Below are 16,093 nucleotides of genomic sequence, written 5' to 3' on the forward strand. Positions count from 1 at the left end.
ATCATCCACTATGAGCTGCTCCCATATGGCCAGACGCTTAATTCTACCATCTACTGCGAACAACTGGACCGCTTGAAGCAGGCGATCGACCAGAAGCGTCCAGAATTGGCCAACAGGAAGGGTGTAGTGTTCCACCAGGACAACGCCAGACCACACACTTCGTTGATGACTCGTCAGAAGCTACGGGAGCTTGGATGGGAGGTTTTATCACATCCACCATATAGCCCGGACATAGCGCCAAGTGATTACCACCTGTTCCTGTCCATGGCGAACGCCCTTGGTGGTGTAAAGTTGAACTCAAAAGAGGTTTGTGAAAAGTGGCTGTCCGAGTTCTTCGCAAATAAGGAGGGGGGCTTCTACGAGGGAGGTATTATGAAGTTGCCGTCTAGATGGAAACAGATTATCGAACAAAACAGCGCATATTTGAACTAAATCCGATCACTGTAACACTTTTTATAAAACATTGAATAAAGACCAAAAAAGCGGATGGGAGATATTTGACAACCTGTTATATAAACCGTAAACAAAGTTTGTGTTATATACATAAATAATGTTTTCATAAAACTGCCGGCAAACCATGCTTTGGCTGTCGCTATCCTGACTACGCCTAGTGACATTGGTCGTTACTGATCGTGGTGTTTTTAACATTTTCCTCACTTTAAGTTTTACGGACAAAACTCAGTACAGGATATGCCTGAAAGATAAGGTGACTGCTGTTCACGATCGACTCCAGCATACGGCGGTAGCATCTTACAGAGCCACCTACCACAGTTCACATTGATCCTGGATTTGCAGGGTTTCTTCGAAGAGTTGGGGTAATTATTTTAAATCAACCCCGTCGCAAAATTAGCAAAATGTCACTTAGTTGTGTAGACCAACCCGTTGTGACAAAAATATACGTATATGTTACCGCGTCGCCCTCGTGAAAATAATTTGAATGAATTTAATTTACTGTTTATTTTGAAGGCTATACGATGTTTACCTTTGCTAAAAGGACCGTACCTTTTTACTAATTAATTCTGCTTTTAGGCTGACACAAATAGATATAAAGTAATAAAACAATAGAAGCTTTAATGTACATAACAGTAAAGTTTTAGTGATTGACATTAATAGCTTTTTTTAGTTTCCGGGGGGAATACTTCCGGACGTTCAAGACGCCCTGCCTCTGGGGGGAGATAGGGGTATATGGGTTTTCTACCCACTAAAACTACCCACTACCGGGAGGGCCCGGTAATTGCTCTCTGCGCTATACGGAGGACCGCGGTATCTCCTGGTCAGGGATTGCCACGCGGTCTTCCTACTCGCGCACTGTGCTATTCTAGATAGCCCGACCCGAATGACATTAATAGCTAACCTAACCTAACACCTTTACAGTTACCAAGCTTTGTTCTTATCACCATTATATCAGCAGTAGGTTAAAGATATCATATAAAATCGATTAGAAGCTGATTCCAGCGTCTACAAAAGTTTATCCGCTTTGTAAGCAGACGTTGCGCCTGCCCGCAGTCTTCACTCATAAACTTTAAGGCTCCAGCGCCTATTTGTTTTGCACGCCATATGACCTGCCCACTGCTACTTCCACTTTTTCAATCTGCAGGATCTACTTCAGTTAGGTTCAGGTGGTTATTTGTTATTATCATATAATCACATCAGTGGTATATAAAACGCTTTTTTACTAGTACGATCTGCCACAATGGACTTCGTACTGTCAAAAATTATCAACCTGTTGCAATCTAATAGACAAATAACTAAAACATATTTGTTAACGTTTTTTACGGGAATGAATATCAGTTTAATGTCCAAATAAAGGTAATATTTGAAGGTACGACGTATAACATGTATACGTCGTAGTATACCATGACGAGTGATGTAGAAGCGATGCTTCAATGTCTTCCTCTGACAAAATTACCTATAAAAAAGAGGAGTTTGTTTATATTGTCAGATTAAAGTAATAAAAAACAATAATATTTTCATAGTTTATTTTTTCTAAAAGTTTTTCGAAACATCGATAGTTTTATTTAAAACAAAATGCATACCGTCTAAGATCACAATAAATTTACATCTAGTGCCGCAGTATTTACAATAAATAAACTCTTAATCTCTCTACTATGTACAACTTCGTCTCAACATTTACTATATCAATAAATACGATGTAACAGTTCCTTCTGGAATCGAACTATACGACAACAACACCGACACGACTAAAATTTCAAGGAATGACTCCAATAGATTGTTGGTTACTTGTTCATGACAACTATCACGTTCTACAACAGAGAATCTACTCTAAAATTTCTCTCTTCAATTACATTTTAAATACAACACTTACATTTGTCATAAACGTGTTTCGAAGAGGGATCCAAATAATTTGACTGTGGTTCATCTAGCGATTCATGTTAAATGCAGGATATTATATAACAAAAAATAATTACACTAAGGTAAACTGTAAACAAGGAAAAATAAGACCAATCTTTATTTTCAACTAATATTTACTACTGATTTTAATTCGTAGACAACACGACGGTCAGTTGAAGATAATTTACGCTAATTATACACTGACAACAATTCGATACCGTGATGTACTGAAAAACTAAATAAGTTTATGATTGAACTGCACAGATCAAACTTATAAATATATCTTTTGAACGATGGAAATAATAAAAAAACAACTATAAGAAATAGGTCTACTTATCATTGTATTGCTTCTCTCTACGATTTCTAAAATTGGATCCGTCTTCGATATCCACTTAAATTATTCAAACAATAGAATCGTTTGGTGTATCAGCCTTAGATAACAACGGTACGCTACTATAATCTTTCAAACATTCGGCGCCCTTTTTAGAACCGTTATCAAAGGAACTAGCGGTAGGCATTTTAGGAATCCAATTATTGTTTCCTATCTTACACGGCTTGTGGTTGCCGATGGAGTTCATTTGACAGTCCTTAAGTTTCACTTTAGGTTGGCCACACTGATTCACTGAATTATGGTTTAGAGCGTTGACATTTAGCGCTATTGAATTCGACCCGTTGAGTTTATCAACATCTATAGAGTGATCCGTCACTCCATTTGTCAACGGTTCCGCAGGATCTGAATACTGTCTTTGCATTTTAATGACTTGAAGGAACGGTTGAACATCTTTTTCCAATTTATTCATATCGTTTGTTTTATTTTGGAATACTCCAGAACCTCGTCTACTTGATGATCTTGATCCATGATCCAATCTTTGTTTGAACGGCGTGAGATGAGACAGTGATCCGCTTACGTTAGATTGTAACTGAAGTTTGGTTAACGGTTTCTCTTTAGGTGCGTTCGGGTCTACAATCTCACCTAACAACCAATACGTGACTAGAATTCCTTTTCCCTGTTAATAAAAAAATATAGGTTATATATGAATCTTTCAACAATGATGAATCATTTTATTATTTAATATAAAATGCTAAATACCTTCATAGCTACTTCTCCTCTGCATTCAAGGTGGAATGTTCCGAAAGAATCCAACAGAGCTTTTGTCGTCGGCGACACGTGAATCTTTAAGGCTTCGCCGTTAGATTCCATACGGGATGCTGTGTTCACCGTATCTCCGAACAAGCAGTACCTGGGCATTTTCAAACCAACCACGCCGGCTACGCACGGGCCTGTTGCACAAAGAAATATGGTGATAAATATTAAATACATTTATATACACATACTAAAATTAAAGTACAATCCCTTTTACTAAAACATTCATAGAAAGTATACTTAGAGGAATTAAACATTGATACCGTAATATATGAGGGTTCCGGAATAACAAATAAAACACCTCGGTACTCTGTTGTATTGTATTTAAAAGTGTATAATATTTGTTATGTGTGGTCGGTGGATAAATATAGTCTTCGTCTCGGATCCACCTCTAAGCTTTCATTACACTAACTTTTATTTATAGAACACAAAGCCTGTAGGACTAAAACGCTTGCTTGTTTATCTTTTTAACAATCCTTTAAGATCCTTATCCTACATTATTCGAAAAACAAAATTATTTATAAAACAAACAAACTTTACGGTACATTTTAGTATTAGTTAGTATTTAGCCATTCAATAATACTGTAAGAGTTTATAGATTATTAATTTCACATTTTTATATTAGCAACATGAAATTTAAAAAATCATAGTTACCTGTTTTCATGGCATGAAACAGATTATAAATTAATATACTTAAAATAACTACTTCACCCATTACTATTATCTAATAAGTTTTAATAGTGATTAAAACTTTTACCGTTCGTGCCGTCTATTGCCGGTATTCTCAAATATCGTAAATAACAATATTTCTTTAACATTAAACATGACTTATTTAGGTTGAAATAATTTATAGAATAAATAAATCCATCATATATACTACATACATTAACCATTGAACAGAGGGACATACAATATACGAGAGAATAAACACATTGATTACTCAATTGAATGATTATAAGGCAACTCAAAAAGACTTCAAATTTATTTAAAATAAACGTCATTCCTTAGTCTGCTAATGTTACATCGTCTTATTTTTGATTACTTCTTTTTCTTCGAAAAAGCTTTTTAGCCTGCAAATATAGTCGCTAATTTCTTTGATATTTACTATTTCTGCCTACATAAAAAAATCCTTTAAACTATTTACGTATAAATCAAATCTGCGATAAGTATAAAATAATTTTTGATGTAAGGACAAGTGTACCAATCATTGATATTGTTAGTAAGACTAATAATTAGACAGTAGCTAAAGATTACTTTATTTGTCGTATCATCTAATTATTTAGGAACTATTCGTGAAGTAGTCATTGCACTGCGTTGTTCAGCCTCCGGAATTTTTGTCCATGGCATCCACTACGCAAAGATATATAGCATGTCCGTGAAGACTTAAGATCAGGACTTGAAATGATCATCATCATCTTCATCATTTCAGCTGTTGGAAAAAAACTGAGTCGTCCTCAAGGATTTTCAATAGGATAGCTTAGTAGCGGTCTGCATTCAGCGTCTTCCAATGACCTTTAATAAGATTGTTTATACATCTTGCCTTTATGTTGAGCATTGCTAGTTTAGACGAGCAATTCTTCAAACTACCTCCACAACTTTGGTCTTCCCGCGGATCTCCTCATTTCTTAATGAACATACCTGAATGTAATCCAATCCTAAGCTTCAACTGATCATGAGGCCGATGTCTGATACGGAACCGTCTGACTGCATCAAGAAGGGCCAGTGCCATGCGTGCCACTTCACACGCGTGACGTGTTCCATTGCGCTCCGGCAGTCCAGAGACAACCATGTATGCGTCACCTATTGTTTCAACCTAGAGAAAACATAGGTATTTTTAATTTAGCTTGTATTTTTTTTCACAGTTAGACTATAGGTCTCCTAACAGAGAACTGTACATGCAGGTCATCAACAACTTTCTCCAGACTAGATTAATTGACGTCGTGATTCATTATTTTTAATTTTCACATAACATAATAATTTAACAGTAAACATTTGGAGCACTTCTTTTATACGAATGTTCCCTTTTTTGTACTACTTTTTACAATATTATTGTCATTATAAATAAGCGCTAAAATTTTCATATAAATACTCAATCCGCTTTCAAATTCTTGCGAATTGCAAGTGGATCCTTAAGATATGTTACCTTCGATTTTATAGGTTCTGAATTATCAATATATACACTATGAAGGAGTATATGCTTGAGATGCATGGTCAACAGGGATAAAATACAGTAAAGAATTTTTATTTCTGAAAAATCTGTCGCGAATCTTAGAATGTTGTTACTTACCTTATAAACGTCGTAATTTTCAACTATGGAGTCAAAGCATGTATATAGGTCGTTAAGAAGGTCGACAACTTGCATAGGTGTAGATGAAGCAGAAAGAGCGGTGAAGCCTACGATATCGGAGAAGTATATAGTAACACTCTCGAAAGTCTCGGCTACCACTGATTGTCCATTTATAAGCTGAGATGCTACTGACCTAGAAGAAACGATTTTCGTGATATATCCTATAGATGCTATAAGGTAATCATAATCATAAACAGGAAGTAGAAACTTAAATAAAGAAACAGCATCTTCATAATCATCATCATTTCAGTATTCCACAGCTGGACATAAGCATACCCCATAGATTTCCAATAGGACTGACTGAATCCAGTATCTTGCAACGATCATAACTAAGTCTGTCCACCTTGAAACAACATGGAAAAATTCCGCAAATTCATAGAATTGTGTAGAATAAATGTGCTTAGCATTCAACAAATTAAGTGTAAAAGGTGCTTGTGCCTGACGACTTGTGCAGTAGGTATAAGCAGAACTTCTCACAATAAGTTGGCGTTCACATCATATTTTGAATGATCCTAACTATACTCTTTGGAAGCTCATTCCAAGTATGGGCAGATATTCGCTCTTGACAGCCGTAACTTCTTTATCAGGTTGTAGAGAGACCGTCTCGCTATGCGTCTAGGTCATATTACCATGACGTATCTTTCTACTCGATTATTATCTTTTGAAAAAGGCACATAACTTTGTGACCGCAATAAAATTTAATTTCTACAGCTGGATAGAGAAATTTCATTGTTATACCTCTACTGCTACAAATATTTACTAACTATAAATTTTTAACTAGAAGATCGTCGTACTTGTTCACTTTATTATTTTCCCGAGGGTAAGTCGAATAACGAATGTATCAGTATTTTTTTAATTGAATGCTCTTACTATCAGTTACTTTAAAAATAAAGAAACAATAAAAATAGTTCAAAATGATGCTTACTTAGGTAAAAGCTGATATAAAAGCTCTTCACATTTTTTCTTTTCCTCTAAATAATCTTGAGTCCTTTCGCTGACTAATGCTTCTAAGTTATTTGCGTATTGCTCCATACGTGATAATAAATTATCTAAGATGTTGCTGCTTTCTTGAGATCTGAAAAAAAAAACATTTTTAAACAAAGCACAAAATGTATATGAGTGTATCTATATCTATTTATCTGTGTATGTTTGTTCAACCACACACTATCACGCGATTGCAGTTTATTGGCTTATGCATATGAGTCGTTTACATTGGACGTGAGCTAAAAATATTATGCCCAAAACAGCATGTGTCAGTGTGATTCCAAGGCAAGAATTAATTACTTATTAAGGCGACGGATCGCTCCCTTAAGGTGACCAAAGTCAGGTCTCTCCGTGGCCTCTTCAGCCCAGCATCGACGCATTAGCTCGGCAGCCTCATCAGCTTCGCAAGACCTGTGGTGCGTTGTGTTTGGGCGAAGACCGCTTGCAATTACTGTCTCTATAATCTCTGTGAAAAAATTATTAGTTATCATTTGTTTATTGCTGTTCATTCAAAAACTAGACATATATTTTAACCAAATATCCAAACATGTTATAGAGAGAAAACTACAATGTTTGTAGCAGTACAACTGTACTATACCTTACGTAATGATGTAAAGAAATGTAAAATAAATTAAAATCATAATTTTTTAAAATAAAACAATCAATTATGCAAGCTATTTGGGTATTTAACAACCAACGGAGTGGTTTTTTCAAATAGTAAATTACTTTATAATTATGTAAGTTTTCTTATTGTGAGCAGTTCGAGCATTGGTAATCGCGGGTTCAATTCCCAATATATAATCTTATATAATTCATACTTTGTGCATAAGTAACATTGGATTGCAACTACACACAAATAAATTTCTGAATGATGGGCAGCAGCGTCCTCTGCGTACCATAATAACAAACTGCTATCGCTAACTCGCCTGTCAACTGTGGCGATTATAGCACATTCCCGATAGATATCTTTGGGAGAGGCCTATGCTTTGCATTGGACATCTATAGGCTGAAACTACGAAACAATTTCGACGTAATGCTTTTTAGACAACATAATTTTGTTGAAAATAAAACGAGAATAGAATTTTTTTAATTTACACACCCATAACTCAGTGTAGGGGTGTAATAGTAAAAAATAAAGAAAATTTTAGCAAGCGAAATAGTTAGGAAACAGCTAGTTTATGTGTAATGTTTGAACAATAAAAAATAAGCTTCGAATATTCCCTTAGAGTAAACGTGGTACAAGTTTAATTAACTTCTTTAAACAGACATAGCATAAGAAAGATACTGTACAACACTAAAATATTGATTTAGGTGACAACGAAGCCAAAATCTCATATGAAAAGGAAGCATCAAATTTTATTATACTAAAAAATGCATAAATTCATAGGTTTACCTTTCGGCGCCATGTCTACCCCGGGTCCCAGCCAAAACGCGCCTTGCCTGTTAACTATCTCATGCATAATAATCCCAAAGGAGTAAACGTCGCCTTTCTGAGTGCCCTCCGGCGGGGGATCTGACATGCGAAGCAATTCAGGTGCGGTCCACAACATACCTGTTGGATCATAATAATGTATTGTTAAAAAAGGTGACTAAGCTAAAAAGATATTTTCAAATTACGGTAAAAATAAAATTGAGTGCTCGTTAAAAATTGAATATTATGACGCGGTATTGAAATTTGAAGTGGCGATGGGCAAGCCACATAACGTACAGAGCAGATAGGTGGTCTTATCACATGGTCCATGGGGTGGAAACTACATTATTACGTTGGACGTAGAGCGATTCCCACCATGTTATAGCATATCTCTCGAGGAGACACATGCCCAGCATTGGGCATCATACGTAAATGTTAATATTGATAATAATTTTCTTATGTAACTGTCTTCCAACTTATTATTGGTGCAATTAAATTTATTAAAAAGTTTACTAAATTTTCTTTGGTTAAAACTAAAAACTAAAGATTTATACATCATAGAAAGAAGAAGACATAATTTTTTGAATCTATTGCTTTTTAGATAAAATTTAGGATTCAATAAATTTACATATAATTCTAAATTTAGAATTATGAATCATTTATTGTATTTTAAATAGAATTTAAATAATTACATTATTAAAAAAAAAACTTACGGGTCCAATAACTATGAGCTTTAGAGTCTTTCTCAGCTGTTCTCAGGGCGTGAAGACCAAAATCCGTTATTTTCAATACGAATCGAGAATCAACAACGCAGTTGCTCGATTTCAAGGCACCGTGCGATCTTATGTCGGATCCGTGTAGATAATGCATACCCTGTCCAACGAAATGATAAAATATTTAAATAGAACAGCTTTATCAAGAGAAAATTGTCATATTTTTTTAGTTCATTATTATATCGTATATAAACAATATCGTATATAGACAATTACAGTTTCTTATGTTCCCATGTATATTTTTTATTTATATTTTGTTTATTTAGTTCACTCGTACTATACACCAATCTTACTTGTCGTTTAGTTCGTTTTTAGTTTATTATTAGTTTTAATTCAGATAATATTTTTGACAAGTTAAATTTTATTTATTTATATTTTACACAAAACACGTGGTAGGCGGACTTAGTCTAGTAGCATTATCTCCCAGTCAACATTATGAAAAGTTAAAACTAAATTTTGTAGCACAAAAATAAAATAAATGAATAGATACAAGACATAATAAGTGTTCGTTTATATCGATATATATATGTATATTAAAAAATGATACAAATGTGATAATTATATACAGATAAGTTTAGATGTTGTCCGCGTCAGTTATTAACGTATGCACTAGCTTTAAATTTATAATTTTTTTTAAATAGTTTGATACAATTTATATGTTTGTGTGTGCGTTAATGATGCGTATTAGAAATAAATAAGTAAAACATATACGTACCCGGACAATGTCATGCATTAAGCTGACTTTGAACATCCAATCTAGTTTTATGGTGTCATTTTCCAAAATATCTTGTAGTGAACCTTTCGGGCAATATTCAGTGAGTAGGCAGCAGTGTGGTGGGTCCACGCAGGCGCCGTAAAACCTCGCCAAATGATCGTGCTCCAAATCTTTCATCTTCTTGAGCTCAAGTAACAGTGGTCTTGTTAGATCGATCCGTTGTTTATCGACGTTCTTTATAGCTACTCGGCAGCCTTTGTAGAAACCGCACGGAGCGTAAACCTGCCGATCACCTGCCAGCGACGGTGCCTCGTCGGAGTACGCCGTCTAAACATGAACTCAATTTAATTAGTGCAGCCTAACATGTAAGATACTTCAAATAATAAATATGTCGTTAGTTCTAATTTGATATTAGATTATCATCATTCAGAATCTTACTATAGACACAATGTAATGTACAATAAATTTTTTTTTTAATAATAAATATATCGATGTTTGGGGACCGCGAATTATAAATTTTACATGGTAGTTGCATAAAGGTATAAATGTTTTACCAGGATGAATATAGGTCATTGGCTAATGAAAATTTATAATTTTTTAACACGAATTTTTAATGCTATATTTATTATTCAAACAGTATATATTGTGAGATCAGTTACATCTCTGAAATATGTTAAATTAATATAAATTTTCTATTGAAATGCCAATATGTTTTGACTGTACGATGTTTGCATAGACATACAGTAAACTATAGCTAATTTTCATATTTCGTATAAAGTGTGATTCGAACTTTATAAAAGCTTTTTATTACTACGTTATCAATATTTTATAATTTCCTAAACTATTGATTTTTGATAGGGTGTACCATACATTAATGCAGTAAATCATTCCATTCACCCCCCTAAAGTTTTAACTCCTATAATGTAACAAAGTACTAATTAACGTTAATTTTCGTTCTTATTTATTTAACACCATGTGTATCTATAACTAGCATAGTTGCATAAATTGTTTTTTTTTTAATACTTATAAAACCGTAAAGATACAGACATGGTTTACTTTCGCAAATTTCCGACAGAGTTGGGTCTATAGGCCTCAAAAAGAAGTGTAAAAGGAAACGCGTGAAGTATTAAAAACCGTGCGCAATAATTAATGTAATACATTGTGTATTTCCTTTTGGTTATTTTTAGTGAGTAAGATTCTTTCCTTATATTGTCACGTCAAAGTATTAAAAATGTTTGTTATTGTGTCAATTACATTTTATTTGTTTAGACGAAAATCATTTGAAAAATTATTCTTAAAACACCAAATCCTATTAATATGAATTCTGTTACTGCCTTCTTTTATTTCCTATTTTCAGTGAGATTTGGCCTTCATCGAGTATCTTTCAACGACTGTAACAATGCCATCTGTTCACCTTTTTGGTGAACTTCCTATGTATAAGATACATTTGTTCTGGGCGCTATGTGGCCTGCATAATTGCCACTTCAACTTCCCAATCCCTGTGCCATATCTCTACTATTACTAGTTTCTTTCGTTTACATATCTCCTCATTTCTATTCGATCCCTTAGAAAAATCCCAGGTATATCGTTGTCCATGATTCGTTGAGCGACTGGGAGCCTCATTACCAAGAGTAATAGTATGCAATAGCACCAGTTTAATAATATCTTAGCTAATTGATAACATCTGCGAGGTCATTCCAAGTAAAGATTTCTAAAACGTACCATGTTTTTCTTACGTTATTGCGTCGTATTACAAAATCGCCTGCGTTGTTATTGTGAAAATCAACTTATATTCAGTCAAGTTATTTTAAATTCAATACTTTTACCTCATTCGCATGAACTAAAAGTTCGTTTTGATCAATATAATATTATTTATAGTTAATATATAAAGATACTATCATTATCATCATCATTTGAGCCATAGAACGTCCACTACTGGGCATGGATCTCCCCCATAGATTTCGGATGTAGATTCGACGGAGTAGATATGTATTCATCATTTTAATTTTATCCCAACTTGATTAAATTTAAGTTTTGAGGCTTCGGTAGGCGAATGGTCTAAAGGCACAGCTTTTAAGGCGAGTAATTCAGCGTAACGTACTGAATTTAATTAAAAGAGATTTTGTATCGGAATTTCCTCAACGCTACTCAGTCAGTGATGTATTATTTATCAGTTGAAAATTACCATTATGCTTTGGAATTAAAATAAACCCCGCAATTGATTATTCATTTGTTTATTATACATATAGGAAAACTTGTTCAGAAAATGAGAACAACACTCGAAAAAAACAATTTGATTTAAACTAGAATCAGATTGAACTCAATTTTCCCCAAACATCCATCAACTTAAAGAGTTCCAAATGCATCGTCCTGATTTGTGAAGAGCTCACAACAAACTAAAATAATTACTCTAAATTACATAACAAAAAAAACTTTTTTTGTATGATGCATTAATGATTGTTGAAATAGAATATAACAGGTTGTCAAATATCCCACCAAACACACAGCAAAACCTTCCTGGCCGTCAATCCCGGCTTGGCCACTGTTTGGGACGATTCACCGGCCTTCGACCACGACCGTTTTCGCTTAATATTGTCGTATGTGATCCATTTTTCGTCGCCAGTCACCATCCGCTTCAAGAATGGGTCGAGTTCGTTCCGTTTCAGCAGCATATCGCAGGCGTTGATTCGGTCCAGAAGGTTTTTTTGCGTCAAATCATGCGGCACCCAAACATCAAGCTTTTTTTTGTATCCAGCCTTCTGCAGATGGTTTAAAATGGTTTGGTGACTAACTCCCATCTCCTGGGCGATGTCACGAGATGCCACATGCCGGTCTAACTCGATGTAGTCCATGATTTGATCGGTATTCGTCGTCACAGGTCTTCCGCCGGCTGGCTTATCCATGGTGTCGTTTTCGCCGGCTCTGAATCGTCGAAACCATTCCTCCGCGGTTCGAAGTGATAGAGTACCATCCCCCAAAACACCATTAATCTCACGGAACGTTTCTCTAGCGGATTTGCCTTTATCGAAGGAAAACTTTAAAATAGCGCGAATTTCGGCGTTAGTGAATTCCATGTTTACACGTCTATAACTGTTGAACGCAATATCCAAACTAATCATGCATAGCGTCGTTTTGTAGGTTATGTCAAGACCTTTCAAATTATGTATAGTATTGCCAGATACGAGCTCTGTAGCGCTTTGTACATAGCCGCGAAATTCAAAAGACAAAAAGGCGGAAGGGAGATATTTGACAACCTAACGTATTAGACATCAAAAGTACTGCGAAATAAAGTTGTAGCAAGTAGTAGATCGTAGGTTATCGGTTGGATTCGTGGGATGCAATCCTGAATAATTCTCATTTTCTGCATTAATTCTATAGAATTTCAACTGCTCACAAATAAGTTTCCAGAGGATGGGCAGCAGCAACCTCTGAGTATATACAACACTGCGATCGCATACCCACCTGACAATCGTAGTAAATAGAGTATAACCCCCCATAGAAATCTTTAGGGGAGGCCAATACCTTGCAGTGAGCGTCCATAGAATTAAACAGCGACGACGATATAAAACAAAATAACTTGTATTTGCCAGAAAATAATTGACAAGCGAATCGACTTAAAAAAACACCGACGCGTCAGACGACGTTCTTCGGGTAACGTTGCCTTAACAGGACACCGCGTTGACAATTTCATCACAATTTACTATTAATCAGCTGCGCGAGTGAGTGAGTGAGAAACCTTTATAAAATTATTTCCGCGTGATCTAATATAATTATACCGTAAGGATGTATGCGGTTTACCTCACGTAATAGTGTTTCATGTGAGGTACGATAAAGAAAACCTCTACTCCTAAAAACTTACCCCAGAACTGTATCTTCGTGCCAGAGAGTGAAGGCTTCCGCGAAGTCTACCGCCTGGTAATAACACGTCGCTCCAACTAACACGCCACGTCATCATAGCAATCTCTGCTTCTAGCTTGTAGTGCCTACAGTCAAAAAATTCAATATTAAGAGAATTTTAAGATATTTTTCCAAAATAAAAATAATTTTATTACGAATCAATAAAATACAAATGCAGTAACTATCATCTTTAATAATGATGCTTCTTTGAAAATATTGATTTAAAGCAAATTTTTCTGCGTTGAAATATGGCGGTTTCAAAACTCTTCAATGATTTGCACAGACAACTTTTTCGTTGCAACGATTGTTATATGTAAAATTACCAGTTAAATTCAGCACAAGTAGCTTTTGTGAAACATTAATGTTATTGATGATGAGAATTACGGTATTTTCACAGCTCGTGAAAAAATAAAAGTTTTTTAATAGCATTTCTCTGATCTTAAAATATTGCCTGCTCTTTTCCAACAGGCGCCTCAAAATTTAAATACGTTTTCAACACGATTTTACATTATTTTAGTAACAATTTGTGAAACTTTATAGACATGGGTAGTACATAAAAATGTTTGAGAATTATAGTTATTTTTATTATATAATAGTATTTATAAAAATGTATCTTACCTATAAATGAATACTGATAATATAGCCAAGATAACCACAACCGAACTAAGAACAATGCTCAATATGGCGTAAACGGGTAGCGCTGAAACAAAATAATGTTATTAGTATCTTTTAATACATGTTAAATAATTATTTTAACTTTATGTTGACGAGGCTTGCCTTCTCATTGTAAGTAATAAGCCCTTCACAATTTTCCCGCCCTCCTTCTGTGAAACCTTACAGTCAAAAATAAAATAGATTACACTTGGAGATGTCATCTTATTGTAAAAGAAACTGGTCATGACTTAGCGATAGATTGTGTACCACAACAAGTCAACTCTATTTAAGCGACTTTAAGGCCGCTTACAACCGGTCTTATTGGGAGTCGATGAGGTAGGCCTATACCCAGTAGTGGATATTCTAAGGCTGAAATAATGATGATGATGATCCTGATCAGATGAACTATGGATCCAAATTGATCTATCATGATAGCGCTGCAGAAATATCGTGATTAGCCTCTGTAAAATATGTTATCGTATACCATTAGGAAGCCTCCGCCTCGCTGCGATTTTCTTAGGCGCAGTACAAGTTTCAGTAGCATTATAGTGCTATCGTTTTATAAATTGACGATCCACAGTTTCCTTACAAATACAGACACCATACTCATCTTTGTCGGCAATGAATACCACCAATACAGTCTTATTGGATAAATAGCATACTTAACTCTATAGTCTCAGTATTTAAATAAATAGAAGGAATCTGACTAATTAAACAAAAATAAAATATGAATAACAAACAAGATAGAGAGATATAAATAAAACATTAGTTAAGTAAATAAATTGAAAATCGTATCTGTGATAAAATGTGATACAGGTTGTATTAAATAAGTATAAGAAATATTAATACTAAATACCTAAACCTGTGATATTTGAGGAACGAGGTGAAGTCAGAGAGGCGATGCATGAAAGGAAATTAGTACGCAGAGGAATGTTAGAGAATTATATAATAAAAGACGAGGAATATTAGGTCATACGTCGAACAAAAGAACAGAAAAGAAATGAATGAGTATATAGAAAGAATTATTAAAAATATAGATGAACTATATCAAAATCAATAGGAGAGTATGTTCCTAATAACAGGGCGCTACAAAAAAACTATAGTTTCTTAACCACATTTCCTCTCAAACCAAAAAAGAGGTATAACGGTTTCTTTTTTGAAAGTTTTGTCGAAAGTAATATCTATGGTATTCGATATACATTGTAGTCATGACAGTAAAATTACAATATATACCAAAAACTTTGATTATTTAATTAGTTTCGGAATATTTTTGAATCAAAATTTATCCAAAGAGATTAACATCGTATTCTCTAGTAGGCTTTTGTTTTCTACGACCCTATACACATTGCTTATAGACCTTTTGTTAAGCCTTTGATTAAAGGTGCTATATAATGTACTATTGTTATAACCTAGCCTATTGGATTCATATATTCATTCATTATAAAGTTTAGTAAGTTAGTTAAATCAAGAGACATTTTAAGAGACATATTATTAAATTGTCTCTTGATTTAACTAAGTTAGTTTAAGTTATTATATTTGAGTTTAAGATCAAATATATTCTTTTATTTATGTTAGCCGTCTCAATGAGCGGTCTACAAAGTAATTAAAAGACAGTTAAAAAGACAAACTTTTAAAACAAGGATTTATCTTTGGGATCTTATTTTATTATTTATCAGTACGGTGCCACTACAATTGTATATGTGTCAGTTAGTAAAATAGTACAAAGCAATATAGATGAGAATTTCGGTAATGTTATAAACTAAAGCGCTATCTCATTTCAAATAGAAAGCGTTAAGTCAATAGTAATTCTGTGTAT

General features: G+C 34.3%; 1 protein-coding gene across 1 annotated transcript in view; it reads right to left on the reverse strand.

Moving 5' to 3' along the window:
• Positions 1-2,018: 2,018 nt before the first annotated feature.
• Positions 2,019-16,093, reverse strand: part of LOC137920494 (atrial natriuretic peptide receptor 1-like) — a 112,472-nt gene continuing 98,397 nt past the window's right edge. Inside the window, exons 10-20 of the mRNA XM_068763863.1 lie at positions 14,242-14,323; positions 13,586-13,709; positions 9,727-10,053; positions 8,952-9,111; positions 8,221-8,379; positions 7,128-7,293; positions 6,769-6,918; positions 5,784-5,976; positions 5,135-5,309; positions 3,443-3,633; positions 2,019-3,359 (exon numbers count right to left, since the gene is read on the reverse strand). Of these exons, the coding sequence (XP_068619964.1) occupies positions 2,754-3,359; positions 3,443-3,633; positions 5,135-5,309; positions 5,784-5,976; positions 6,769-6,918; positions 7,128-7,293; positions 8,221-8,379; positions 8,952-9,111; positions 9,727-10,053; positions 13,586-13,709; positions 14,242-14,323 (2,333 nt within the window). The 3' untranslated portion in view covers positions 2,019-2,753. The remainder of the gene's footprint in view (positions 3,360-3,442; positions 3,634-5,134; positions 5,310-5,783; positions 5,977-6,768; positions 6,919-7,127; positions 7,294-8,220; positions 8,380-8,951; positions 9,112-9,726; positions 10,054-13,585; positions 13,710-14,241; positions 14,324-16,093) is intronic.

Source organism: Battus philenor, unplaced genomic scaffold, assembly GCF_028537555.1.
Source record: "Battus philenor isolate CCGP_79_NKW_IND1 unplaced genomic scaffold, ilBatPhil1.0.hap1 SCAF_18, whole genome shotgun sequence".
Lineage (NCBI taxonomy): Eukaryota > Metazoa > Arthropoda > Insecta > Lepidoptera > Papilionidae > Battus > Battus philenor.